Source organism: Brassica napus, chromosome C9 (assembly GCF_020379485.1).
Source record: "Brassica napus cultivar Da-Ae chromosome C9, Da-Ae, whole genome shotgun sequence".
In the NCBI taxonomy this organism is placed as follows: domain Eukaryota; kingdom Viridiplantae; phylum Streptophyta; class Magnoliopsida; order Brassicales; family Brassicaceae; genus Brassica; species Brassica napus.
The window spans coordinates 46405538-46421701 of NC_063452.1; the positions used below are offsets into that span (position 1 = coordinate 46405538).

General features: G+C 30.5%; 2 protein-coding genes and 1 long non-coding RNA gene across 4 annotated transcripts; 1 reads left to right on the forward strand and 2 right to left on the reverse strand.

The window, feature by feature from the left end:
* Window positions 1–5307: 5307 nt before the first annotated feature.
* Window positions 5308–6796, reverse strand: LOC106379113 (NDR1/HIN1-like protein 10). The gene has a single exon (XM_013819126.3). It carries the CDS (start codon window positions 6408–6410, stop codon window positions 5565–5567), a length of 846 nt encoding a protein of 281 aa, XP_013674580.1. The 5' UTR covers window positions 6411–6796; the 3' UTR covers window positions 5308–5564.
* A 4273-nt stretch (window positions 6797–11069) lies between these two features.
* LOC125593029 lies at window positions 11070–12652 on the reverse strand. Its single transcript, XR_007328929.1, has 2 exons — window positions 11593–12652; window positions 11070–11501 (listed from the first exon to the last, which is right to left on the reverse strand). It is a non-coding gene; the product is annotated as an uncharacterized LOC125593029 (long non-coding RNA).
* A 923-nt stretch (window positions 12653–13575) lies between these two features.
* BNAC09G32580D (uncharacterized protein At4g26485) lies at window positions 13576–15058 on the forward strand. Of its 2 annotated transcripts, XM_013819128.3 has the most exons (3): window positions 13584–13990; window positions 14358–14562; window positions 14659–15058. In XM_013819128.3, exons 1-3 carry the CDS (start codon window positions 13840–13842, stop codon window positions 14948–14950), a joined length of 648 nt encoding a protein of 215 aa, XP_013674582.1. In that variant the 5' UTR covers window positions 13584–13839; the 3' UTR covers window positions 14951–15058. The 2 variants fall into 2 exon arrangements, with proteins under 2 accessions (XP_013674581.1, XP_013674582.1); XM_013819127.3 differs by having other exon boundaries at window positions 13576–13990; window positions 14358–15058.
* The last annotated feature ends 1106 nt before the right edge of the window (window positions 15059–16164 follow it).

Below are 16164 nucleotides of genomic sequence, written 5' to 3' on the forward strand. Positions count from 1 at the left end.
TCAGCATCCTCCTCCCCATCATGATCCTCAGCTTCATGCCCCTCCTCAGCTTCATGCCCCTGTTCATCTTCATCCCTCACATCAGCTTCATCCCCCTCCTCAGCCTCATCTCCCACATGATCTTCATCCCTTTCCTCTGAAACCGTTCTCATCTTGCTAAAGCTTGATACACAAGACGTACTTCATGCGTTTTAGTTATCTCGAGCAAGTTCTGAACTTGTTTATCACTTGTAACATGAATAGGAGGAAGGTATAGAGCCATTTGTTGTAATGAGTAGGTTAACTCCACAGACTCTGTGTTCATGTCCAGGTTATAATCTTCTTGAGCCATTGCAACAAGATCAGCATGTGTCGAACCTTCACTCAAAAATAACATTCTTGCTCCTTTGAAATGATCAACCACAAAATTCCAACATCCATCTTTCAACAACCATTCTCCATACACTGCATGTAACTGACGCATCATCTGAAAAAGTCAAAATAAAACCCATTAACAAACTTAGAACAAAGAAAACGAAAGTTTATTAAAGATCGAAGCGGACGACTTCAATCTAAGAACTCCAGACGACTAAACTATACGTCGTCTAGTCAACGCAGAAGTTATTTTTGCAATTGACTTTGAAATCTGTTATTTCAGAGGAGTGAAAGATAAGTCGTCTACTTTTGTTTGGTTAAAAAAAACTCCAAAAAAGCTAGACGACTTACATTTTAGTCGTCATAGGTTAGTTTTGCATTTGACTGGATTATTTCAGAAGTTTGACTTTCCTGGACGACTTACATTTCAGTCGTCTCGTGAAAATTAAAAAATATTTTTTTTTAAAACTAGACGACTTACAATTAAGTCGTCATAGGTTAGTTTTGCAATTGAAAAAAACTTCAATATTTATTTATATATAGACGGCTTACAATTCGGTCGTCCATCAGACGACTTACATGTAAGTCGTCCAGGATTTACGAGGTTTGACCAGAATCTCGGAATAAATTCCTGGATGACTTACATGTAAGTCGTCGGGCGGATGACTGAATTGTAAGTCGTCTGGGTATGATTAAATATTGAAGTTTTTTTTCAATTGCAAAACTAACCTATGACAACTTAATTGTAAGTCGTATAGTGTTAATCAAATATTGATATTTCAATTTTCACTAGACGACTAAAATGTAAGTTGTTCGGGAAAGTCAAACTTCTGAAATAATCCAGTCAAATGCAAAACTAACCTATGACGACTGAAATGTAAGTAGTCTAGGTTCTTTGGAGATTTTTTTGTAACCAAACAAAATCAGACGACTTAACTTTCAGTCGTCTCAGAAAACCGATTTCAAAGTCAATTGCAAAAATAACCTCTGCGTTGACCAGACGACTTCCAGGTAAGTCGTCTACCGCCAGACGACTTCCCATGTAAGTCGTCTGACGAACAGATCTGGAAAAAAACTCGATTTCATACCTTTAATTGGTGAGATAACTTCCTTAGCACACATAAGGCTTCTCCAAGCACACAGAATCTCAAACGAAAGTGACCCACCCAGAATCGTTAGCTTCTATGACTCTATGAACCATAAAAAATGTAGAATCAAAATCTTGGGTTTTTTTAGCTCATTGTGGAGAGAAAGTGAGAGATATGTTGTGTTTAGTTCACAAGAATGGAAAAAGAAGAAGGGTAACTCGATTTTGGGAGCATTAAGAGCTTCAAATTGGTTGTTCATGGTGGTTGGGTATTGATGACATTGGCAATCTTCTAATTACTTGAAGATGATGAGGGTGAGAGAGTAAAAATGTCATTTTCAAAAGAAAAAAAATTGATGGCATTTTCGTGAATTATATGAACTTGTGGGGTGAATAGGGCAAAACCAATTTCAAAAAAAAAAAAGTTAGTTTTGTGTTTGACTTTAAGTTGTAGGTCAATTCTGCAAAAAACCCTTAAAAATCCGATATAACCCGGTAAAAACCCAAAAACTCACTTAACCTGCGATATGATACCATTGATCCGATTACAAAATAACTGATAGTACTTTTTCAAAAAATTGATTAAATTACTCATATATTTATTAATATTACATAAATTAGTGATTCCTTAGAATTTGATAAAATTTTATTATGTTATCCAAATAAAAAAATGATAATATAAAAAAACTTATTGATATGACAATATTAGTTTATTTTCGTTATTAATAACCTATTATAAGTTTGTGTTTTTATTTTAGATTTAAAAATTGATTTTAAGATAGTTTTAAAAATATTCTTGAACACTCGTAATTGCAATGTCAATATTATGTATAAAATGACATTATACATGGAAAAATGATATTCAAATATGTATATGATATATGGTGTAGGATATAGGATTTTGGTTTGTATTGAAAATATGTATAATATTCAAATGATCTATTTTGAATATTGATACGTATATTTAAGAAAATAATATTTTCATGTTTCTTAATTTATTTATAGTTCATAATATATTTTTACTTATATTAAATTTAAAGTTAGTATATCTCTTAAATATATATATAAGCCCATTATTTATAGATCCATTTAGGTGTATGTGTTGGCCCAAAACCAAAAGACTTAAATGTCATTAATTAATTTTATTAATCACTTGTAAAAATAAGAGTATTTTGAAAAAAACTGTAATTTTTATTAAGAGCATCTCCAAAAAAGAACTCTATTATGAAGTTTCCAAAACTCTATATTTGAAGTTTAAAAGTGTTATTCTCCAAAAGCAAAACTTGAAATTTATCTTCAAAACTATTTGTATTTTATAATATGGTCCTTATATTTGTTATAACTAATTTGAATTCATAAAAATTTTGTAAATAACTAGCACATATATAAACATATTACAACAATATTAATTAATAAAATATTATATTAAAATATAAAAATTTAAACAAAATAACTTAATTAATATTAAACTTCAAGCAAAATACCGTATTATTCCATAAAGTAATTTTCGTAATGCATATATGATCGACTAGTGCATTTCGAAGTAAAAATAACTCTTCTCATTTTTAATTTGTAGATTAGAGATAAAAATTGTTGAAAACGAGAGATATTAATACTTGTAAATACATTAGATCAGAACAAGAAAGTAAAAGATAAACATAAAATATTGCAAGAAGACTAACTTTTCTCGATGATATTAATACTCGTGAATATATTCAATATGAACAAGAAAAAATTGTACGAAAAGACGATATCAACAACAACAACAACAACAACCATCTTTAATTACACAAAAAAAATTGGACAATATTTGGAAATTTTGAAGGTTTCAGATCAAATTTACCTTACTGTTAGTGTTGTTGGAATATTTAAATCTGTGTAATAGTTATGTCTTCATGTAATTTTTTAAAAGTTTTTTTGCTAAGTTTGTTTTGTATATTTTTGTTATCTAAATCTAGTTTTAAATATTGTAAATCTTCTTTTATGTTTTATTTAATTTTATCTGTAAACTTAAATTTGCAAACAAAACTTAAAATATTTATGAGATATTATTTTTATAAGGATTAAAATAATAAACAAGAAAATATTTATGAATTATAAATGTGATGTGTAATTGTAGGGACCATAATACGAATAAAAGTATGAAACTTCAAATTTGAAGTTTTGAAGTTCTTTTTTTGAGAGCAAAAAACTTCATATTTGAAGTTATAGAGTGTCTTTTGGAGATGCTCTAAGGACATAATTTGGGAATGATCCTCTTTTAATGGTAACTAGACCCTGATCCGCGCGCCAGCGTGGGTATAAATTTTCAGTTTTTAATTATTCATTTTATTAAATGATGTATTTGTAATATTCGTTCATATTATATTCATTAAGTAAATATATTTTTTTTGCATCTTAAACTATCTATTTTTTTTAAAAATGTGTGATATCATATAAAAAATATAAAAAAAATGAGTATAGAGTTAATTAGATAATTTTAAAAACAGAAATTTTTCTTTCGTGTGCGATATCATATAAATAATGATCCGCCCAGTTAACAAAAATCATGATTATTTTATGTGTAATTTTTTTTATTTTGACCATTTCCTTAAAACTATATTAAATTTTGTATATTTTAATTAGAATATTTTTAATATCTTTACCTTTTTATTTGAAATGCAACTCAATATTTTTTTTAACAATTATAACAAAATATTTAAAAAATATTTTTAGAATTTGTTTGAAAAATATGAAAATTACTTTTTAAATTAAAATTATCCTAAAATATGATAAGTTTTGATGTAAACTAAAACTCAAATTATGTCAAAAATAATGATATTCAATGATAATAACAATTTTAATTGATTATTTTTAAAAAAATACATTTACAAAAATATTGTTTGAAAGAAAATTCATTTATCTTTCAAATATAAAATGAAAATATTATAATTAAATAATAAAAAATATAAATAAAAACCATAAATTTAGCAAATGACAACTGAGTTATATTATGCTAAAATTTCATTTCTAATAATTTATCAAATGACAAATGAGTTATGAGCAAATAATACCAAATAATTTTTAAAAACATAGTCGTTCTTAAATATTTTTTGAATAAATAATTATTTTTAAATTTAATCAACTGAAAATAATATCCGTACAATTGTGTGAGTCAAATTCTAGTTTTATTGATGCATGTTATATATTAGTGCAGCATGTTTTAGGTAACATTTTAATGATGCACATTTTTAAAAATCTTCATTATTAAAATTATGCACGTAAGGATAACTCATGAGTTTTTTTGGTTGATTAAATGACATTATGTCCAAATTCATTTAAGCATATTTCATTAATGTAACTGAAATGATAAGTAATAAATTAGGCAATTTTATTCGTTTTAGGATATTTCATAAATGCAACTGAAAAAGACAAGCAAAAAAATAGGGAGTTTAATTAATGAAGTAAGAACATTTTCAAATTGGTACTTTTTTTTAATAATATAGATGATATTTGTGACAAAAAAAAATTCGTAGGTCTAGACTTGTGGTTTTCTTTTATCATACAATCAACTTTACATCTGTCCTAGGCCTAATTAAGCTAGTTGTCTCGTTACCAATCAATTCTTGCTCAACTTTTCCCTCTGCCATGTACGCTGCCTACTGTTGTATCTAATTTGCTTAATTTTCCTGGATAAGAGTATTTGTTAAATTAGGATTTTGTATTAAAAAACTCCATATGGCTGGTATTAGGAGATGAGTGTGATTTCTTTTTCTTTTGGTTGAGATATGACTTTTAATTACTAAAAGGAACCTACATGAATCTACTGTTTGATCCCTCTCTTGCTCTTGGGACTCTTTACTCTTTTCTTCTTTTCAGATTGTGTCTTGTGGATCAAACATGGAATCATATTTCCGTAATCTTGAAGCAAATTATGAATCAGGGATTATAATTTTTTAGCCGTAGCAAAAAAAAAACATCCCTTTGATTCATTTGATAACCAAACTTAATTACTAGATCTGTCTTTACAATATATAACAGACTCAGATCTCGGTTCCTGCATAGAGTCTTGATTCGTTTTTGACATCAATGCTTGAAAAACACAGGTGAGGCTAGAAATTTTGAAGATGACCTGTGTTCTTCTTCACCATTTTTTTGTAGTGCAGTTCCGAGAAATTAAGCCACCGGTTGGTGGACTGGCCAACTGAAGCTGGCAACTCCCATGCAGCCAATAAGAATAATGAATGATCCCAAGAACAGCTCTCACTCTAAAGAGACTTCTGATTTCGTAGTTTATCTGGTTAGTCATGAGCTGCCTTTTGAGCTCCACTAAGTGATTTACAGGCAAGAAGACCAGATTTGATATCAGCCGAATCGGCTCTAGCCTAGTCTTCCCGTTTCCTTGCTTAAACGGCAAGACACCTTGCGTGGCGATCTTTTTGTCGGAGAACCAGAGCTCCACGGAAAGATGATCAAACCTCACACCTAGCTTCTTGTTCGGGTTGGTGAAGTTCAGCAGCAACAACATATCACCATTGAAATACACCGGTGACTCGAAGTAGATTGTGTTCAGTTTTGCGTTAGAGACGTCGAAAACAGGGGTTCTCGGTCTGAGGGCGAGAAAGAGAACCAAAGTAGCAATACCAAATATTATTAGAAGTATGCTGAAGATAAAACATAAAGCTGCACCACACCATATCCATGGATTCGTCCGGGTTGTTCTTAGTCGCAAGGGAACCATTGTATTGTTTAAAGGCTGCGATTCTATACCATCATGTGTAGGCGTTGCAGGGCTCTTCTGAGACAAAGGTGATTTGGAGACGATCACTTCGGTAAGAGCTTTTGGTGTTGTTGGAGTTGGAGTTGATTGTCTGCTTCTTGGTGTTGTTCTCCATGGTGTGCTGATTGGACTGAACCATCTGGATGATGGAGTGTCCCATGGAGGGGTTTCGGGTGGTTGTGATTGCGGCGTTGAAGGAAGATTGGACATGGCTTTTTTTATGTCTAGATGGTTGAAGAAGTAAGAAGATGAAGGAAGAAACTCTTAAAGTATGTGTCTTGTGAGTTTCTTGGTGATATGAGAACTAAATGTGTGTTTAATTGAAGGAAATTTTGAGAATGTGTGATGTTGTTTGGTTAAATAGCATAAAGAAAAAGGTTTTGTAACTTTGAAAAAGAGATTGTGACTGGTTAAAGGAGGGAGCTTTTGCTTAACGAGATGGGTTTTGGGCTTGCTTGTTTTAAGTGCCTTTTTGTGTTGAAAACTACATGCATTTTTGAGTCGCATATTATTTATTTGCTTCTTTTTTTGTGGTAGCAGGTTGATTTTTTGTATTAATACCAAATTACCAATAAAACAAAAATTATTTGAATGGAAATTATATTGCATCTACACTTTTTTTTTTGTTTTGTTTAGCAAGTGGCTTTTGCTTTAAATAAACTAGGACTATGTCAATTGAATACAGCTGAGTTTAGGGCCTTGGGCATATAATCTTTAAATAATAATATTAAAAGATCAAAATAGTTGGTCGATTCGAGAAAGTCAGTGCTTTCTTCAGAGTAAAAATCACAGTAGAGCAAAAAAGAGAGAAAGAAATATCATTTTACTTTGTTTTAAAATGCATATAAGGTATAAAATCTATTGCGATTGTTTTTTTTTTTTTTTTTTTTTTGATAATCCAGGGGTTCCCCGCTTCGCGGATCATTCCCCTGGGCCCGGTCAGGCAGCGGTCCACTTCACCCGGGAGGGCTTTACCTGGGCTGGATCGAACCCAGTACTGCTTTGGTGTCCAGAAGAGGCAGGGTAGTTTCCGCATGGGGAGGGAATCGAACCCGGATGGTGGTTGCCACCACAGGCCCGTCCTGCCACTTGGACTACCTCGTCCAGACTATTGCGATTGTTCATTTATAATAACATATAATAGACTAGTAGTATAAGTGTGTATAACTGTTTTTTGCTAAAAGACTGATATAGTTGTTAGTTTGTTACCAATGAAATTTAATTAGTTACTAGATTCTGATTTAAGGGCGGGTATATTTTTTTAGGGCGGATATATTTTTTGTTTTACATTTTTTTTTAAAAAAATTAATTTTCATATTTATATTTTTCTTTATAATCATATTTATACTTTTCTTTGTAATTGTGTTTCTCTTTGTAATCCTATTTAACAAAATAAAATTGGTTTTATAAATTGTGATCCAATGTAAATAGAAACCACGTTACCTTTAAAGCGCAAAACTAATTCTAAAATATAGAATTAGTGGGTTCGTTTACAAAAAGAAATATGGGGTTAGTGGTTTACAGTTATATTATTTACTTAATAGATAATAACTCTTTAAATAAAAAAAATAGTTGGATCCTACTTTTATTGATTGGTCATACTGTTGTTTTAATAGAATATATAACATTTAATAAATATTTTTGATCGAATAACCTATTTCGGTCCCGTTAAACTAAATGAGTTTATATGAATGTTTATTTCTATTAAAACCGTTAAACCCTATTTTAACATCTTGTTCTTTGTTAATTGATAAACTTAATGTAAATTTAAAATATTTAAAATTTGAATAAATTAATGTCTAGTTGAATAAATCCTAATTTTTTAGGTGAGATGTAAGTTATAATTAGTTAAAATAATTAAATATACCAAATTTTATTATTACTAAATATTATATTTTAATAGTCGGTGAAAATAGTATATATCTTCTTTCATAATATTAAAGGTGAAAAAATGAAACTACAATAAGTATTTTTATTTTGTATTTCTTAACAAATATAAAGTGTCTGTGATATAAAAATTAAATTTTATACTTTTTAACCGAGATTATAAGAAATAATTAGCATACAATTATAGAAAGATATGTCAATAATGTAACTGTATACATAATTATATAAAATAATGTGTTCTATTAATAAAATAAAATGTTAAAATTCTAAAAAGAAAAATGTTCAGATTATCCAATAACACACAAAAGAAAATTTTGATAGAATACTGTTGAAAGGCAGTAAGCAAACTTAGTTTTGATATAAACCCAAAAGAAAAGAATAATTATTATCATTTATATAACAGTTGACTAATATAAATATTAGAAAGAAGTGGTGTGGCCATCGATAATTATGGAAAGGAGGTTACAAAATACATGTTTTGACCAATAGATGGTAGTTATGGAAATACAGTTTTAATTTCAATTCAGTTTAAAAGTATTATGTTTTATTTCTTTTAGATTTGATAACATAGAAAAACAATTATTAGACTCAACATATATCAATTGGTCATACTTATGTTTTAATAGAATAGATGTCAAAAGCATAAGTTCGGATGTTTCGAAGAAAATATCATCTAAGTAATGCAGTCAGAATGCAAATCTGCTTTTGAATCTCAGTCCAAGTTTTTAACTCCTATGTATCCATTGTTTTGTTATTGTTTTTTCTCTATTAATATCTCCTTTTACTCTTTTTGTGATGTTTGTGGGATTAGGTGTGCTCCCTAAACACTTCCTGACTAAGGAATAGCTTTTTATTTTAATAAAGTTTCGTAAGCCTTTTGTTGTCCTCTCAGCAATGATTTCATGTTTTTCATGTCTTGTTTCTGTTCATTAGTATGAACTAATTAAGTCTGCTGTCGATATATATATTTGAAAATTTAAATATGTTGCTATTACAATATTACTGAATGGTTTTCTTTTTGGTTTTGGAGTATATAATTATGTATTTATATATATGTTTTTCAGTTTGAAAAGAGATGTTCAGTCAAATCTGATGTTCAATAATCGCTTGTAGCTTATGTACGGAGATATATACTATGCAATGCGGTGTACAGTGTACTATATTACTGAGTTGCCTTTCAGGTTCAAACCTGATATAATAATCTTCTGACAATTTAAACGATAGTTACATGTTAGTGGAAAGAGATACCGAGGTTTTCATGCAATAAAATCAATGTTCGGAACTACGCTAGACCCTAGTCGGACGGTAATCCCGAACCTAGCGAATTACCGAAAAATCGAGGAGAACTCGGAGATTACGCGGGACCTAGTTTTAAATACAATTTTAATATATTTATAATATATTTAGTTAATTTTAAACATGATAACACATGTTATTAGACATAATTATATAATTTTTTATATATAATTTTAAACGGCCTCTTTTTGATTCATCGAACATCTAGATTATTGTGTGTTTGGTACGAAATTTTTTCTAAATGAAGTAATTATGTGTTTGTTTTGGATTTGATAGCTAATTGTAATTATTTAGTAATGAATAATTACACAAAATCTGTCAATAATGAGTAAAAAATAATCAACTGTGTTTCAATTTTACACGGGCGAAAAAAAAAACTTAGGCGGTCAACGCGGAATTTATGTGGTATTACGCGGGTCAACAACACCTAGCTACACTGATTTGGGCATATTCGCCGTGGTCAACGTCTAGGCGGCCGCGTTTTTGAACAGGGAATAAAATCATTTAGAAGAATAGTTTTTCTATAACCGAACCACTTGGGACCGGTTCAGTTTAGAATTTTGTTTGGCACAGTACGACACACATCCTTTATATAAATTAAACTGTTGTTTTAATGCAAGAAGAGCATATGTATTCGCCGAAAACGAATACTTTCTGATTGTAATTCGCATATATTTTCTCTTATTATTAAAAACACCAAGCCCGATTTTGGGTATTTTAAAACTCTCGTCTTTGTAATATACTATAGACAGCATGAGGATAATGAGTAGTGCTGGTAAAAAATAAATAAGTAAACTCACAAAATCTGAAGAGCCTAATTAGCAAAGAGAAAACTCTTTGATCCACGGAATTGAATTCATATTCGTTTAGAGTCTATATATGTAAATTATATGGTGAGAGAAGCAAAAGCATGAAGATGAAATGGAGGTCTCAAATACTAAATACTAGGGATGGGCGTTTGGGTACATATTCGGATTCGGTTCGGGTCTATTCAGGTTTTGAGTTTTCAGAGTCAAAGATTTCAGCACCATTCAGATATTTCTAAGGATCTTTGCGGGTTCGGATAACCTATTAAAATTATTTTTAAAATTTTAAAATTCAATATATACTTTAAATTTCTCAAAATCTATAAACAAAATATTATATTACATAAAAATTTGAATAACATATATCAAAATACCTAAACGTAACATATAATTTGATTTGATTTGAATATTTGGATAGATAATCAATAGATATTTCAAATATTTTTGGTGTTTTGAGTATATTTTAGCTATTTTAGACATTTACTTTTGACTATTTGTATATATTTTCAAGTATTTTGGACAATTTAAAAATATCTTATATATTTTGGATGTTTTCAATAGACATTAATTCTAAAATATATTTATATAAGAGGGTATAGAAGTCAATTTCGGATACATTCGGGTACCCGGAATACTTAGATTCGGGTTCGGTTCCGGTTATTTAGATACCAAAATTTTGAACTCGTTCAGATATTTAATCAATTTCAGTTCGGGTTCGGTACTACTTTTTCGGGCCTGATTCGGTTCGGTTTTTCGGATTCAGATTTTTTGTCCAGTCCTACTAAATACTGTAGTCATTACAATATTAGACAACAAATTAATTGCTTCTCGTAGGTGTATGTGACTTCTCATTTTCTCAATGTCTAGACAAAGCAACTTCTTTGGGTACTAACATAACTGTAACTTCTCTTGAAACTTTCGAGGTATATAAATACAGGAGACAGTTACACAAAAGAACATTTTTCTCTCTTTTATTACACAAAAGAACACATTTCACTTGATGCACACAATTGCTGAGATCGAGGTGTGCTTTTTACCAAATTGCCCTCCACATCTCAATTGATGAATGTAAAGTTTTTAGGATAATGGGAACTGATAGTAACCACACAAAATAATTGATAGGTACCAAATTGCTCGAATTGCTTACTCCTCTCAAAAAACACTTACGGCCTCTTGTCGGTAGCTGACGTCGCGTTGCTCTCTTCACCGCCTCCTCTGTGGCTGCGGATGGCTGCTCCGCCTCTTCCCTTCCCTTCCTCCGGTGAAGCCACTCTCCACAGTTGTAGATTTCAAACCGCCGCTACGGTCAAACCTACCGCATGATTGGGAAATTCATATCCCAGCAAGTGTTTCACATCGCGAATCAGATTTCAACTTTGGAAAATTTGGAGAAAGTTGCTTACTTTATGATTGATTAGTGAAAATTGCGACGCAGATGGTCAAATCTGAAACTTGAACAGAGACTCAAGCCTTAATTTTTTGACAAACCTTAATCACCTTACAACCACCACCTTCTCCATAACCATCACCACCACCTCATCTATGGTATCCACCACCACCTCATCTATGGTATCCACCACCACCGCTTCCACCGGACTGAGCCTCGTTCATAACCACCAACGCTACCTCCATAACCACCACCGCCAACGGTCTCCACATCCACCGCCTACGGGACTAAACTTCGTTCATAGCCACCACTGCCATCTCCATAACCACCACTGCCACCTCTACCACGGTCTCCACATCCACCGCCACCTCCATAACCACCATCACCTTCGTTTAGGCATCTCTTAAATCTGACTTTAACAATTTACTTTTCTATTGCCCCATGGTTGGACCTGAAGTTATGAGATCAATCAAATTGATTTTGTGTGATAACGTTTAGTTCTTTATTTCTGGGTTCTTTTTTATGTGAAGCTCTGAGTCCATGGGAAGCAATTGGGTCGTTGAGCGCGAATAACTTTATGTTGTGTGAAAAACCACAGGAGGAGAAGAAGAAGACGAAAAAAAGACAATGAAAGATCGAGTTTCTCAATTAATAGAGTTATGAAATGAAACTTTAAGGATTGGATTAACAAATCTTAAGAAAAAAGATCCATTAGAGTGGATTTGTATAACGTTTCTTTCTCTCTCGTACAGAAGAAAGAGAAATATGATTAAAAAATACAATGACAAAAAACGAAAGAAAACGAATTTTGATTTAGTTAAAGGACAAAAAGGACATTATACACCCTTTCTCCCGCATAAAGTGTTCATTTATGTAATTAGAAACTAAAAAAATGTCTCTTAGAATAATTTTTTTCTAAATACAAAGTGTTATATACAATTTATAAAAGAGAAACCCTAGTGTGGACGTACATCGTCTTCGAGGCTTGAGAAGTCTTTTTTAGAAAGAAGCTTGAGAAGTTGAGACCAGCATTGTTAGTTTCCGTTTCAGTTTCGATACTTCAGATAATGATTAGGGTATTAAGATCGGGTTGAAAAAATTATAATTGTCGTAGAGGAATTAGAGAATTTCAAATATAGATTTTTTTGCTTTCCAAAAAAGAACTTCAAAACTTCAAATTTAGAGTTTTAAAAAGTGACTCTAAATTTGAAGTCTCATCTTTTTATTTGCATTTTGATCCTTATAATTAATTACACATCACATATATGATTCTTAAGTATTTTCTCATTTATCGTTTTAATCTTTAAAAATTTTGTGTATCATAAATATTTCAAATTTATTTTTATAAATTCAAATTTACACATAAAATTAGATAAAAATTTTAAAAATAGATTTATAATATTATAAAACTAGATTAGATAACAAGAATTTTACAAAAGAAACTTAATAATTTTTTTTTGAAAAGATACATGAAGACATAATTATTGCACAAAATTAAATATTACAACAACACTAATAATCTAGTAAATTTTCTTTGAAATCTCTAAAATATTGTTCAAACAAATTTTGTTTAATCGAAAGTGGATCATTACGGAAATAATTTTATGGAATAATGTGATATTTTGTTTGTACTTTAATAACTAATTATGTATTACTATTTATAATTTTATATTTTAGTGTAAGATTTTATTACTTAATATTATTGTAATATTTTTATATATGTACTAGTGATTTATAAAAGTTTTATGGATTTATATTAATTATGACAAATATAAGGATCTCAGTGTAAATTACAAATAATTTGAAGTTAAATTTGAATTTTTTATTTTTTGAGAAGAACACATTGAAACTTCAAATATAAAGTTTTGCAAACTCTAAAATTGAGAATATTTTTGGAGATGCTCTTAGAGCGGGGCGGAAGTACAAGGATGCCAAGAATAACATAGAAGAGTTGGAGCGACGTGTTGGTGCACCGTGGTTCACGGTTTTAAGGTGCACTCCATGGACACGGAACATCCCGAATCAATACGATATAGAATCATATACTCTGGTCAAAAAAGAAGCTTGCTTCTTGTCTTCAAAAGGATAAATTAACAGAATATTGAATGCTTTCGAAATACATAAATACTCACAAAGTTCGAAGACCCAAAACTAATCTCGTAAACAAACAGAACCAAACATTTAAGTCTTCTTTGACCCATGCATCCATAAATACAATATATATATAGACAGGGTGTGAGAAGATAAGTTATGCACAGATGAAATGGAAGTCCAAGAAACTAAAAGGTTAAAACACTACAATAACAAACAAAAGATACTTTTGGTTGGGGAAGGAGACTTCTCCTTTTCTCTGTCTCTAGCCAGAGCCTTTGGTTCAGCAACAAACCTCATTGCTACCTCTCTCGATTCTCAAGGTGAATCCATAACTCATGTTAAATGTCTTAATTTTGTTACTATTTTGATCTTAATAGACAAATACCTTTTTCTAAGGTTTATATCGATTAATCGCCTGGTAGTTGAAAGATTCATCATGGTAACTGAAAGAATATGCATGGTTCGAGCCTCCCACCAGTTACGTTATCCAGAAGTTACAAGTATTTGTTTATGCTTCTCCAAAATTCCTCAATGTTAAATTAACTCAAAATTTTCATTAAAGAAATGTTAAACTTTCTTGGCGTGTACTGTTTAAACGTTTTAGTCTACATGGTAAATGAGTCACCAAGTTTTCAGTGATTTAATTTACGATAGTTGTTGATTAGTTTTGAAAAACAAATGTTGTAGCGGAGCTAGAGCGCAATTACAAGAATGGGAAGGCGAACGTAGAAGAATTGGAGAGACTCGGGTGCAATGTAGTCTTTGGAGTTAACGTCCACTCCATGACCACAAAGCCTAACCTTGGTTGTTCTGCTACACACGATAGAGTCATTTTCAATTTCCCTCACGCTGGATTCGATTATGGTCGTGAGCACGAAATCAAAACAATCATGTACGATAGAGTAACCTCATTTATTGTTGTCTTCCCTTTGGTTCTCTTTGGTATTTTTATATTTTGGGAAGGAAAATACATTTTCGGTTGGTTCAGGAGGCATCAAGAACTTGTAAGAGGTTTTATGAAGAGTGCGAGACTGTTGGTGAAAGACGAAGACAAGGGAGGGGAGATTCATGTGGTTCATAAGACGGAATATCCATTCAGCGAGTGGAAGCTCAAGACTCTGGGTGAGAAAGAAGGCTTAGAATTGGTCAGTGAGATCGAGTTTTGCTTAAATCATTATCCTGGTTATTCCAACAAGAGAGGAAGTAGAGGTTACAATGACTCTAGCTTCCCTGTTGGAAAATCATCTACCTTCATTTTTAAGAAACAGTTCTTTTATTAATTTGGAATCATACTTATTTGTATCGAAATGTTTGATATTTTCCACATGCTATTTTATAAGATGTTTATTTATTTTATGATATTTGTGACCATTACTATTTTTTCAGCATTTTTTTGTAATAATATAATTTAGACTTGTGGTTATACATAGGTATGTTTTTTTTGCCATTATATATTTTGTGCTTGTTGACGACAAATTAAAAAAAATAACAATATACTGGATGATAACCGCGCGTATGCACATATGAGTTTCTTATATTAATGCATGGTTTTAACATTTTGTACCACTATAATCTTTATCGATTGTAAAATGACTAATACAAATGTTGGTCTCTTAAATGTATCATCATTGTTGAAGAATTAATGTATTACAATTCATTTTAATTATTTTTAAGAGTTCATATGCACAAAAGAAAATTAAGTTTTTCTGCAGACACAAATCACCAAAACAAGATAGGCAACATCGATTATAAAATGATGAAAATTAATTAGGTTTTCTGCTCTCTATTTGTTTATTATTGACTATCCGTAAGCGATTTCATTTTTACTTCTATAAAATTGTGTTTTCGTTCTCGGTTTTGTTTCACTGATATGAGTTTTGCTTCTTTTTAACTTCTTCTGTGAATTCGGTGAATTACATAAGTGTCAATTTAAAAAAAAAGACATATGTAAAAATTAGTTTCACTCCATATACATATCTAAGAATCAAATTTTTGAAGAAATTCACCGGTAAATTCTATTCACATGTTAGTATTCAAATCTAATATATCAAGTTGTTATAGAATATAAGTGCAGACTCGAAATATAAATGTATGCCTAGTATATATTCACCATTTCGGTCTAAAAATCATCTAATTCTAGAATAACAAAACAAATTACTTATTTTTTTAACCTACGCTTTTAAGTTTTACTTACTTAAAAGTATAGTGATAAATAAATATATAATACTTTACCATTCTAGTATATATAAAATATGTATAAACTAAGAACTGTTTGATTTATTAAATGATAAACCAGAAAAATTATAAGTAGCTCAAATCTCTCATTCTTCGAACAAACACAAAAAAATGATTGAAATCTTGTCATGATATTTCCTAATAAGATTCTTAGGAATAAAAATCAAGACTAAAATATTTATGGGGTTTTTGCCAAAACTAACCCACAACTTGATTTTAATCCCAAACCTATACCCAAACTTGAATCAAATGCAAAACT